Below are 12,701 nucleotides of genomic sequence, written 5' to 3' on the forward strand. Positions count from 1 at the left end.
GGATTCCCTATGCTATACTTCCTTATGACTATTTTGTAACTACCAATTTGTGCTTCTTAATCACTTTGCTTTTTTCACCCAGCCCCAACCCCCCTTCCCTCTGGCAATGAGGCTGGCAACGGAGGGAAGTTAGGGGTGACCAGGCCATCAGGGAAGGGCAGTTAGGGGCAACCAGGCCTGCAGGGGAGGGCAGTTGGGAGGAACCAGGCCTGCAGAGGAGGGCAGTTAGGAGGTGACTGGGCCGACAGAGGAGGGCAGTTGGGGGTGACCAGGCCTGCAGGGAAGGCAGGTGGCGGGGGGGGGGGGGGGGGGGGGAACAGGCCTGCAGGGGAGGGCAATTAGGGGCAACCAGGCCTACAGGGGAGGGCAGTTGGGTGACCAGGCTGGCAGGGAAAGATAGTTAGGGGCAATTGGGTCGGCAGGGGAGCAGTTAGGCATTAATCAGGCAGGCAGGGGAACGGTTAGGGGTGATCAGGCTGGCAGGCAGAAGTGTTTAGAGGCAATCAGGCAGGCAGGCAGGCAGTTGGGAGCCAACAGTCCTAGATGGTGAGAGGGATGTCTGACTGTCCATGGGAATTGGGCTTATTGGGCCGAAACGAGCAGTCGGACATCCCTCGAGGGGTCCCAGATTGGAGAGGGTACAGGTTGGTCTGAGGGATGCCGCCCTCCACTCCACCCCTGTGCATGAATTTTGTGCACCAGGCCTCTAGTATTATCATAAAGGGTCCTACTCCTGCCTGCAGAGAAAATTCTTGCTTATCTGTCTGAGTAAGACAATGATCAGATACTAACATCTGACCCTCCAACAGGGCAGTTCTCTCACTTCTATACATAACATAGCAGTTTACAGAGCAATCAGTGTTAAAGACACAGTGCAGGTAAAAACTGCTCAAGGTAAACTACCTAGAAGTGAATTTAACCAAGGAGATAAAAGACCTATCCTCAGGAAACTGTAAGATATTGAGGGGGAAAAACTGAAGAAGATACAAATAAATGGAGGTATATATACCATGCTCACAGGAAGAATTAATATCATTAAAATGTCCATACTACCCAAAGCAATCTACAGGTTCAGTGTAATCCCTATCAAAATACCAATGGCATTCTTTACAGAACTAGAACAAATAACCCTAAAATTTAGATGTAATCACAAAAGACCCAGAATAGCCAAAACAATTTAAGATAAGAGGACAAAGTTGGAGGTATCACATTACCTGATATCAAACTATACTACAAGGTTATAGTAACTTAAACATCATAAAAGCAGACATATGAATCAATGGACCAGAATAGAGTCCAAGAAAAACACCACACCTATATGGTCAACTAATCTATGACAAAGGAGGCAAGATATATAGTACAATGGGAGTGAAGACAGTCTCTTCAATAAATGGTGGTAAGAAAACCAGACAGATAAATTTAAAATATGAAACTAGACCATAAAGCTCTTAGAAGAAAACATAGGCAATAAAATATTTGACATTGCTCTTAGTAATATCTTTTTTAATATGTTTCCTCCAGCAAGGGACACAAAAGAAAAATAAACAAATGGGGCTATATCATACTAAAGAGCTTTTGCACAGTGAATGAAACCATCAACAAAACAAAAAGACAACCTCCTGAATGGAAGAAGGTATGCACCAATGACGCCTCAAAATATATAAGGAACTCATATAGCTTAACCCCCAAAAAAAACAAATCTCCAATTTAAAAAATGAGCAGAGAACCCAAATAGACATTTCTCCCAAAAGGACATACAGATAGCCAAAAGATATATGAAAAGATGCTCAACATCACTAATCATCAGGGAAATACAAATTAAAACCTCAATGTGATATCACCTCACATTTGTCAGAACGACTATCATCAATAAATCAACAAACAACAAGTGTTGAGCACTGTGGGATCATAAACTGGAGCAGCCACTATGGAAAGCAATATGGAAGTTCCTCAAAAAATAAATAAAAATAGAACTATCATATGACCAAGCAATTCCACTTCTGGATAATTATCTAAAGAAATCCAAAATACTATTCAAAAAGATATATGCAGCCCTATGCTCATTGCAGCATTATTTATAATAAGCAAGTTATGGAGATAACCTAAGTGTTCACTGATAGATGATTGGATAAAGAAGATATGGTATAGGAGAGGTGGATGGATTGAGCAAAGAAGAAAAAAAAAAAAAAAAGAAAGAAAGAAAGAGAGAAAGAACTCATAGACACAGACAATAGTGTGGTGATTGCCAGGAGTGGCAGAAGGGGGTTGGTGGGTAGAGGAGGAAGAGGGTATAAGGAGGATAAATGGTGATGGAAAAAAGAAAAAAAAGAAAGAAAGGAAGCCCAGTGGCGCATGGCTCAGTGGTTGAGCATTGACCTATGAACCAGGAGGTCATGGTTCGATTCCCAGTCAGGGCACATGCCCAGGTTGCTGGCTGGATCCCCAGTGTGGGTCACGGCAGCCCATCAATGATTCTCTCTCATCATTGATGTTTCTTTCTCTCTCTTCCTCTCCCTTCACATAAAAATCTTCCAGAAACTTCAAGAAAAGAGGGGGAGGGTTAGCTATCAAGAGCTCACACATTTACTTCTTAAGGAAAACATAGCCTCAACTGAGATGAGAAGTAGAACTGACAATTGTACAGGGCTCAAAGTTGAAGGATGTTTACAACCGATAACTTTACACTTCATCCAAGACCCAGCAGAAAAGGCATAAAACTTCAAATTATTTCCAATTCCATTATACTCCAGAGAATTCCCTTCCTTAGAGAAGTTTTTTAAAACCCCAGCTCTCATCTACACTCTCTAATAATTTAAATACTCATCTCTATTTCAGTTTTTAACTGTATTTTAAACATCTTTTAAAAATAGGTATCTCCTTAATTAAAAAGCATTTCCTGAGCACCACTTTCTGCATATATGTACTTCTCTGTCTATTTCATGTCCTCCACACCTAACTAGGCTGCTTCTCTACTTCTTTTCAACACTGATTTCTCTTCTCAAGAGGTCACACAACTCCTCCTGATAATTTCCTAAGCAATTCTTCTAGAATTCCAAATTTATCCCTATCATATTTGACATCTTTAAATTTTTCTCATTCATTTACTATTTGCTGCATATCTTATACAGTATAGTGTGATATAAAGGAAATAAAGAACATTACTCCTGACCTTTGGAAAAGAAGACATACATAAAAGAATAATTGGTTCCAACATAGTTGGGGCGGGGGGAAAGGGCCTAGTCAGAAAAGGTCTTATGGCTCCAGTAAATACAGAATTGGACCTAAAAGTAAGTGGAGAATTTAGTGAAAAAGCTACTTTAGGTAGAAGGAATAATATGATTCAAAGCAGCAGCATCTGAGGTAAGAGCTGCATAAAGGCCCTCTGTCACTTCCTTCTTTGCTCCCCGCCCCCAAAAAGGCATATGTCTTGGCCTTCAATTTTTATTTCAGAGTCTGTTGCCCATGAATCACGAGCTCTCGGAGTGTTACTGATTACCCAAAGCCACTACACATTAGAGCAGCTGACAAAGCTTCATACGCCAAATCTTAAGTGGGTTACCACAAGGCAGGCTTTTAGAATCATCTTAGTCTTCAATAAGGAGTGTGAGGAGTCAGATACCTGTAGAATCCTAAGCACACAAAGACAGCTACTACTTTTAGGTGCCGAAGATATATGCATAAGTACTCTTGCTCTGTCAGACTACTGAAGGGTCTTTCAACATCAGCTAAGAATTTCCTTTATTCACAGCTCTGGAACAAACAGTCTGAAGCACTGCCATGGCCATGTGGCTCAGCTGGTTGGAGCATCATTCCATACACCAAAATGTTGCAGGTTTGATTCCTGGTCAGGGCACATACCTAGGTTGCAGATTCATTCCCTAGGTTGGGGTACATACAAGAGGCAACTAATCTCTCGCTCGCTCTCTTCCTCTCTCTCTCTCTAAAAATCAATAAAAACATATCTGCAAGTGAGGATTAAAAAAAAAAGAAAGTCTGAAGTATTGAATTTCTATTTCAAACAGGGATGATCCTCACTGTTTTCTTAGAGAGTTTCTCTTCTCCTCTTGCCTCAGGACTCACAGTTCAAGCATCCCTTCCTCTGTGAAGTCTTTCCTAATTCCCCCTAGGTTCCCACTCCTATGCTATTACCACCTTATGCATGCTTCTAGGGCACCACTTACCACACCATGTTGTAATTATTTGTTTACAAGTCTGACAAGCCACAACCTCTTTGATAGGAAAGAATGTTTTCCTTATCACTGATTCCATGCATAATAGGAACAATAAATATTTGTTGAATGCATTAATAATGCACAACATGGGAAGTTTTAAAGAATGATGATCATATCTTCTGAATCCCAGACAAAAAATACAGTATTAACACTGAAAACCTAATTTCCATCATACATTTATACTACTTAAACCATTCTCAGTCAGAAAAAGAAGCCAAAGATATGAGAAAATTGCTCTAATAGTGTTGGTCACTGCCAAGTTACCAATCAAGATTACGAGTGTCTGTAGCACTAAGAATGACCCAACACAAAAAAATGAATGAACAGAATCAACTCTAAGTAAGTTTCTAAGTTTCAGACTCATTCTCTCACATCTGGAGAATATGAACAATTAATAGGAATCCTTGGAAAAGTTACTATCTTCACTGTCAAGGAAACTTGTAGCCAATTTTGATTTAACTTTTTGAAAAGAAAAAAAAGAAAAAAATATATATATATATACACACACACATATATATATTTTTTAAATTGACTTCAGAGAGGCAGGGAGAGGAAGAGAGAGATAGGAACATCAACCATGAGAGAGAATCATTGATCGGCTGCCTCCTGCATGTCCCCTCCTAGGGATTGAGTCTCCAACTCGGGTATGAGCCCTGACTGGGAATCAAACATGAACTCCTGGTTCATGTGACCTCCTGAGCCACACTGGCCAGGCCCAAGTTTAATTTAATATGACCTGAGAAATATACAGGAAAGCTATTCACCTTCTGACCAAATTCAAGTAAGGTTCTGCAGCAAGGGACAGATTTCTGAACTAAGTCCTCCCAGAACCCTGCCATGTTGTACATTAGCACTCTCAATCATTTCTCATTGGCTTTACTAATCTCTGAAGAGATACAAGGCAGTAAAACGCTATGGTCTCAAATGCCTCTCCCTGTAGCAATCCTGTACCACACAAGGCTACTACTCTGTTTAAACACTGCTACTATACAAAGGTCTAATCTGATCCTGTGGGAACAAAGCCCTAGACTCCCTCAGGGACTCAATAAATTTAGTCAACTTTTGCATTTTCAAAGTTGTGGGCCTCGCCTCAACACAGTTGAAGAAAACATAAAGACCAACACTGAGTGGATGCAAAGGGACTTGGCCTCTCAGGCACTTGTGCAGCAGCAGGGTGGCATGTGGCTCTTGGCATACAGTGAATGAAATAAGCAACGTTCAAGGGCAAGGAGAACGGTTTTTGCTGTTATCATTCCTAGGAAGTCAAGAAGCTCCAGTTAAATTAATGTAGGTTTCTTGAAGAGACAAATATGTTTGAGCCCAGGCAAGAGTATTTGCCAAGCCAATTCCTCAGACTAGATGTTCTAGCAAATTTCTTCCCTTTTATTTTTTATTTTAATTGATCTTAGATAAGAAGGGAGAGGGGTAGAGAGATAGGAATATAGATAAAAGAGGAACATTGTCAATCAGCTGCCTCCTGCATGCCTCCTACTGGCGAGCAAGCTCTCAACCCTGGCATGTGCACCGACCAGAATCTTTGGCTCCTGGATTGACACTCAACTGCTGAGCTGCACCAGCCGGGCAGTTCTAACATATTTCTTTATGCTACTACTGTCTTACATAATCCAGCTATGACACTAACACTTACGGCTACATTAGTCACAGCTTAGCCCTTCACAGGATATGTGATCCCACTACTCTCTTCCAAAAAGGTAAACTGAGTCACAGCATGTCAACTGGCTTCCCCAAGCACAGACTTAGTTTGTAGTGAACTGAATCCAGATTGCCTTCCTCCCAATCCTTTTTCCATGAATGAATCTCAGCATGCCCACCCCTGCTACTATTTCTCCTTTAACCTAAAACTAAACCATTGCTTTCTTGAAGGGCAGAGATGGGCACACTTGATCCTTTGGAGCCACGGGGCCTTCTAGTCAGTCCTTCTCTTTCCCAAGAAAAAGTAAGGAGGAAGAGGAACACGCAGCAAAGCAGGGGAGGGTTGGAAAAAGGTGGCTCCCAGGACCAGGACTCACCTTGGAGCTGAGGTCCTCTCGCCGGTTGCCTGCCTTGCTCCTGCGTAATTTGATGGATGGGGATCGCAGCAGGTTCTTGAGCCGGCTGGTAATGGTTGACCCTTCCACGGCCATCATGATGAGGAGTCCCTGGACAGTTCCTGGCACAGTCTTGGGATTTGCCTCAACAGCCGCACTGCCTGGCCACGCCACAGGGTCTTCCAGTACGCCCTCTCACTGGCCTGAGACAGCAGGAGCCCACCTTACCGCCTGCCTAGCAGCGTCTGCCGCTCTTACCTCGGCATTGCTCCTCACCCTCACATTCCCGCCTTCAAACCCTGCGCGGGTCCTTACAGCGTCTGCAAGAATTAGGCCCGTGCCTGCCGGACGCGTCTGAACGGGAGGATGGACGGGCCCTGGAGGGCTAGTACCAGGTAGCCGGTCTGGTCCCCGTTAATTCCCCACCGCGCCCATGGCAATTGCAGAGTTCGCGGAAGCACGCCGCCGCCGAGGCCACCGGAGTCCCTCGGGGGCCGGGGAACCTGCGCCAGAGGCCGCAAGGCGCTCGGCACCGCGGGGCTCGCTCTGGCCCGGCAACCGCTCCGCCGCGGGAGCCTCCCACCCCCACCCGCCCGCCCCTCAGGGGCCTCACACTGGGGACCTGGACCTTCCTCTTTCACCTCCCTCAGGAGCCCCAACTACTCGCCAGCGCCCCCGCTCGGACCCAGCCTCACCAGCCCTGGGACCCGGGGCCCGCAACGCTCCCAGCGCCCTCAGCCATCGCGCTCGGCGATTTCGGCTCCGCGGCCCCAGCGGCGGCGGCAGCAGCTATGGCGGCACAAGCGGCTCAAAACGCGAAGTGCCGCCGGAGCCCAGCTACCGGCTAGGCAGGCGGAGCGGAGGCGAGGGGGCGTGGCCTTAAGCCGAGGGCGTTCCTGGAGGAACCAATAAGGTGTGGGGGGCGGGCCCAGGGGCGGGCCTAGGAAGCCCAGGACCTGGGGCTCGAGAACCACGGATTCCACAGGACGTAGCCGCGGGGATCCCTCCTAGAAAAAGGCCGGCGGGCACAGCGCGGCTTCTGAATGGAAAGAACCAAGCCTTTTATGGTACTAGGAGGCCTGATTCCCTAGAAAAGTACACTCCCCAGAGCCCCAACAGGACGGTAACTACGCCCCACGGTGCCAAGGTTGGCATTTGATAGGCCCGAGGGACCAGAACCGAAACTAACTTAGAATTACAAAACTGAGACGCGGCCAGAGGCTCTGCTCCCCATCCACCCCACGCGCTGGGGCTCAAAGCGGTTGGAATAGTTGACCTACGTGGACGTGACTCTGGAGCAGCGGTCGCCAACCGGTGGCCCGTGAGGTCCGAAAATTTGGCGACTGCTGCTAACGTTTTCGGTTCTAAGAAGGGTTTATTAATTGGGCAACCCAATTGGCCATGTTGGAAGTAAGGGGAGGGAGATGATTGCCTTGGATGGAGCTTTAGGTAAATAGGGGAAGGAAAAAGAAAAATATATGTTCCTATATGTTTCACGGTTTCTTTCACTGTCAGTGTCCCATCAGCTCCCACCCCGAGTTAACCAGGACTTTGTTGATCCAGTGCTTTACCTTATTCCTATCAAAATTCACTCATAAAACCTTTCCCCTATTACTGTACTACTTTGGTGAGGTCACTGAAGCTTTTGACAGTTGTAGCGGTATAAGCTTTCGCTCATGGGAATTAGGGGGCGTGCACAAAAATAAAATAACTTTACAATATTATTCCACAGGTGTCTCTGCACTAAGAGTTTATTTTCTTTTCTTTTTTCTTCTTTTTTTAAATATATTTTATTGATTTTGTACAGAGAGAAAGGGAGAGAGATAGAGAGTTAGAAACATCGATGAGAGAGTGTCATCGATCAGCTGCCTCTTGCACACCCCCTACTGGGGATGTGCCTGCAACCAAGGTACATGCCCTTGACCAGAATCGAACCCGGGACCCTTCAGTCCCCAAGCCGACGCTCTATCCATTGAGCAAAACTGGTTTCGGCTAAGAGTTTATTTTCTAGGGGCCTTTCTGTCTCATTGCTACTTCAATTCTTATGAAAAGGTAAGCCTAAGCCAGAGAAATAGTACGAAACATGTGCCTCAACCTATCCAGATCCTTGGAACACTTGGTGGACACGTTAGTAAGAGTGAAGAACCCGCCGAAACCGGTTTGGCTTAGTGGATGGAGCGTCGGCCTGCTGACTGAAAGGTCCCAGTTTCGATTCCGGTCAAGGGCATGTACCTTGGTTGCAGGCACATCCCCAGTAGGGGGTGTGCAAGAGGCAGCTGATCAATGTTTCTCTCTCATCTATGTTTCTAACTCTCTCTCCCTTCCTCTCTGTGAAAAATCAATAAAATATAAAATAAAGTAAAATAAAATAGTGAAGAACCCCTAAACGCATTGGGTCTTGTACATCCAACTGACAAAACAAATATGTCCTTGTGTGTATTCTACATTATGAAAAGAGGGCTGTTAGGTATGTCCTTGTGTACCCTAACCCTGTATTAAAAACAAGATCTGTAAAGCTCACAGACCAAGAAGTGGCTTCCCAGAAGGCAGATTAGAAGCATGAGACTTCCCTTTCCCTTCAACTAAGCACTGCAGATGTAAATGAAATTGTAAAATGATACTCTCTCCTTGCTAAGCCTGTCATTTTACAGTGGTAGGAGCCAATATAACGCTGATAAATGGTGCCACCTGGTGTCCTTACTTGTGTGCTACATTCCCAACAACGGCCATAAGAGTTGCCCTCTCTCTCTCCAGATCACTTTTGTGTCCACTAGTGGTTTCCTCACTCATGGTCAAGTGAAGTGGGTTTAGAGTATCATTCCCTGTCCAGCGCTACACTGATTTATCCCCTTAGAGAAAATGTTTCCCAAGTTACTCTCATCTATAGGTGAAGTTACAAAGGCATACTCAAGCTCCACTTTTCAATGTCTAAGATTATCTAGCTGAAAAGCAACCGAGTACAGTGTAGGTTCAGATATTTCTAGTTTAGGGCCAAAAACCACATTTATTTTTAATTCCTCACAATTTAGTCCAACCTTTATTGTCTAGGTAGGTTCCAGGCAGCCTTTGAAGTGCCAATATATGAATAGGCTAGGCTGTTCTCAAGCTTCATGAGTTCCTCAGAAAATAATAGTCCCAGCCAAAACCGGTTTGGCTCAGTGGATAGAGCATTAGCCTGTGGACTGAAAGGTCCCAGGTTCAATTCCGGTCAAGGCACATACCTTAGTTACACATCCCCAGTAGAGGGCTTGCAGGAGGCATCTGATCAATGTTTCTCTCTCATCGATGTTTCTCTCTCTCTCCCTTCCTCTCGGTAAAAAAATCAGTAAAAAATATTTTTAAAAAATAGTCCCAGATCCAGTGGAATAGAAGCTTATTCCCCTTTTCTCCAAGTTAAATACTTGCCACCCCACCCTTCACAATGCAGTTGACCATCCACACATGAAATCACTTTTTATTCTGCTTGTGTATGTCCAAAACATGTATATGGCTGTCACTCTTAAAAAAGTGCCCAACATATCCCCAGTAGGGGATGTGCAAGAGGCAGCTGATGGATGACTCTCTCTCATCGATGTTTCTAACTCTCTATCTCTCTCCCTTCCTCTCTGTAAAAAATCAATAAAATATATTTTTTTAAAAGTGCCCAAGATGTATAAACTTGTCTGTTTTGCACTATACTCATTAGACCAGATTTTAAAAATTCAACCTAGATTTAACATGCCAATACGTGCACTTAATAGATTCTTGAAAACTAACAGGCTATAGTAATTTGCTCACCAATTCAAATATTTATTTAGCACCTTTATATGCAAGGCTAAGACCAATGCTTGCAGTTGGAAACAGGATCTCAAAACAATACTTCCAAGACTGCATTCCTACTTTTTTTTTTTTTAATATATATATTTTATTGATTTTCCAGAGAGAGGAAGATAGGGGGATAGAGAGAAACATCGATGAGAGAGAATCATTGATCAGCTGCCTCTTGCACCACCCACACTGGGGATGTGCCCAAAACCAAGGCACATGCCCCTGACCGGAATCGAACCCGGGACCCTTCAGTCCACAGGCCGACGCTCCATCCACTGAGCCAAACCGGTCTCGGCCCTACTTAAATTCTAAGAGCAGTTTACTAGAGCAAATTTAGTAGAGCTTAGATTTGTCTCAGGATTCCCAAGTCAACCTAGTTTTAAACCATCTCACCATGACACACACACTTGCATCACTTTACTCAACACATATTTTGTAGTTCAAGTTTAACCCACAAATATACCTCAATTCAAGTTGCATACACACACACACACACACACACACACAGTAAGCTGAAAATTGACCATTGACTTCATGACGCCCACCAGCCAATCAGGAGTATGCAAATTAACCCAGCAAAAGTGGTGAGTGAATTTGCATATGCAGGCGTCAAGTGGTAAGGGTGGGGGTGGGATACTTGTTATCACCATAGCGACAATGCAAGCATTCTGCACCGCCCCAGCTGCTCCAGGCCTCTGGGCAGCATGGGAAGGCTTTGGAAAGGCAGTTCTTGCTGGAGCGAAGGTGGTACCAACAGCCAGGAGGGAAGGCAGGCCCATTCTTGCACGAATCTTCATGCATCCAACCACTAGTGTGTGTGTGTGTGTGTGTGTATAATGTATAATTTCTAATTTCAAAAAATGCATTTTTGACCATTTTGTTTCCAAATGGCAATAAGGCCATATACCTACATCTTTAATTTTCTCTGCATCCAGCTATTCATGTTCATATAAAATTTTATTAAACACTAGAGTGCATGAAATTCGAGCAAAGATAGGGTCCCTAGGCCTGGCTGGCAATCAGAACCTATTGGGGTCTTCCGGCTGCTGGCAGAGGCCTTCCTTCATTCTGCACCACCCCCTGGTGGTCAGCGCACATCACAGCGAGTGACCCAACTCCTGATCTCCCAGTGGAACTCCGGAGGGGACACTTTGCACATTAGCCTTTTATATATAGAGAGGCCCAATATACACAAATTCATGCCATCAGTGGGGTCCCTTGGCCTGGCCTGTGGAATCAGGATGAAACTGGCTGACATCCTGAGGGGTCCTGGATTATTAGAGGGTGCAGGCCAGGCCGAGGGACCCTACCAATGCATGATTGGGGCTGGAAAGGGACACAGAAGGTTGGCTAGCCAGGGAGGGACTGCAGGAGAGCTCCAGGGTACGTCTGGCCCATTTCGCTCAGTCCTGATTGGCCGGACTCCAGCAGCAAGCCAACCTACAGGTCAGAGTGTCAGTCCCTGGTGGAAGGTGCACATCATAGCGAGCAGTTGAGTGGCCTAGCATATCATTAACATGTTACACTTTAATTGGTTGAATAGCCAATTGGAAGGCTGGACATTTAGCATATTAGGCTTTTATTATATAGGATAATATGTGAAGTATTGATGTTCTTACAAGCACTTTCTTCAAAATCAGCAATTTTGTACAAGAAATGTATTCTGATTGGTTACCAATCATTCTCTATAAATAAAGTACCTGAAAATGGGCCTATTCTGTACATTGTTGTTAGTTTGTTTTTAATCTGCTGGGAGTGAGGAACAGGGTTATCATATTCTAGACCCATCTTCAAAGTGCATTTATCTCTCAATTCACCTGACATCATTCCATTAGACTATCTCAACCAGTATAATTAGGGGGATAAGTGGGAATTATACCACTGAACTGCTCAAATAATACATGGATTCTCTGCCTCTGTATTCAGAACATTTTCATACTTATTGAAAGGCTTGTCAGGTATTTCATCCATAATTCTGGGGGAAAAGTCTTGAATTTACTATAAAATTACACAACGTGATTTGTGTGTTTGTATAACTGGACTTGATCTATGACCTAGAGTAGTTCAATCTAAAGGATTCCTTTAATAAAAACAGTTTTACAAATTGTGATACTAATTTACATACATCTTAATTTAAGATCATCTACTGTGCCCCAGCCATTGTGGCACAGTTCGTTAGTATGTCATCCTACCATATTCCAAAAGACCATGAGTTCTCTCTTTTTCTCCCTTCCACTCTCTAAAATCAATTTAAAAAAAAAAATTTTTTTTAAAGATCATTTATAGTCCTTACCTGCTAAGACTGAATTTATGTCGTTATTCCCAAGGGTAACAGGCATAATACCATTGCACACATTGGTATTATGAGGCTAGTCTTTCTTCATTGTAGAACAATTTTTTGATATATAAACTTGCCATCAAGTTGTACAAAATTTTCAAGTCTCCATGTAAAACATGCTTCAAGAATTAGAATGCCAAAAATTCCCCAAAATGGCATGTCAAAATTTTTGAAAACAGTAAAGAATTCCTTATAATAAACCTACTTCAGTGGCACCTCGAGGCATTAGGATTCCCTACTCCAACTCAACACAAACTTTCCAACACCAAGACCTGA

General features: G+C 44.0%; 1 protein-coding gene across 4 annotated transcripts in view; it reads right to left on the bottom strand.

The window, feature by feature from the left end:
* Positions 1-7,231, bottom strand: part of MAPKBP1 (mitogen-activated protein kinase binding protein 1) — a 62,864-nt gene extending 55,633 nt beyond the window's left edge. For 2 of the 4 annotated variants that reach the window (XM_045583608.1, XM_036445197.2), the window contains exons 1-2: positions 6,976-7,229; positions 6,263-6,483 (exon numbers count right to left, since the gene is read on the bottom strand). In XM_045583608.1, coding sequence (XP_045439564.1) covers positions 6,263-6,379 — 117 coding nt within the window. In that variant the 5' untranslated portion in view covers positions 6,380-6,483; positions 6,976-7,229. Of the gene's footprint in view, positions 1-6,262; positions 6,484-6,975 lie in introns of all 4 variants that reach the window. The other 2 variants (XM_045583604.1, XM_036445213.2) reach the window with 2 other exon arrangements.
* Between the last annotated feature and the right edge of the window lie 5,470 nt (positions 7,232-12,701).

The sequence above is a fragment of the Pipistrellus kuhlii genome, unplaced genomic scaffold (assembly GCF_014108245.1).
Source record: "Pipistrellus kuhlii isolate mPipKuh1 unplaced genomic scaffold, mPipKuh1.p scaffold_m20_p_1, whole genome shotgun sequence".
In the NCBI taxonomy this organism is placed as follows: domain Eukaryota; kingdom Metazoa; phylum Chordata; class Mammalia; order Chiroptera; family Vespertilionidae; genus Pipistrellus; species Pipistrellus kuhlii.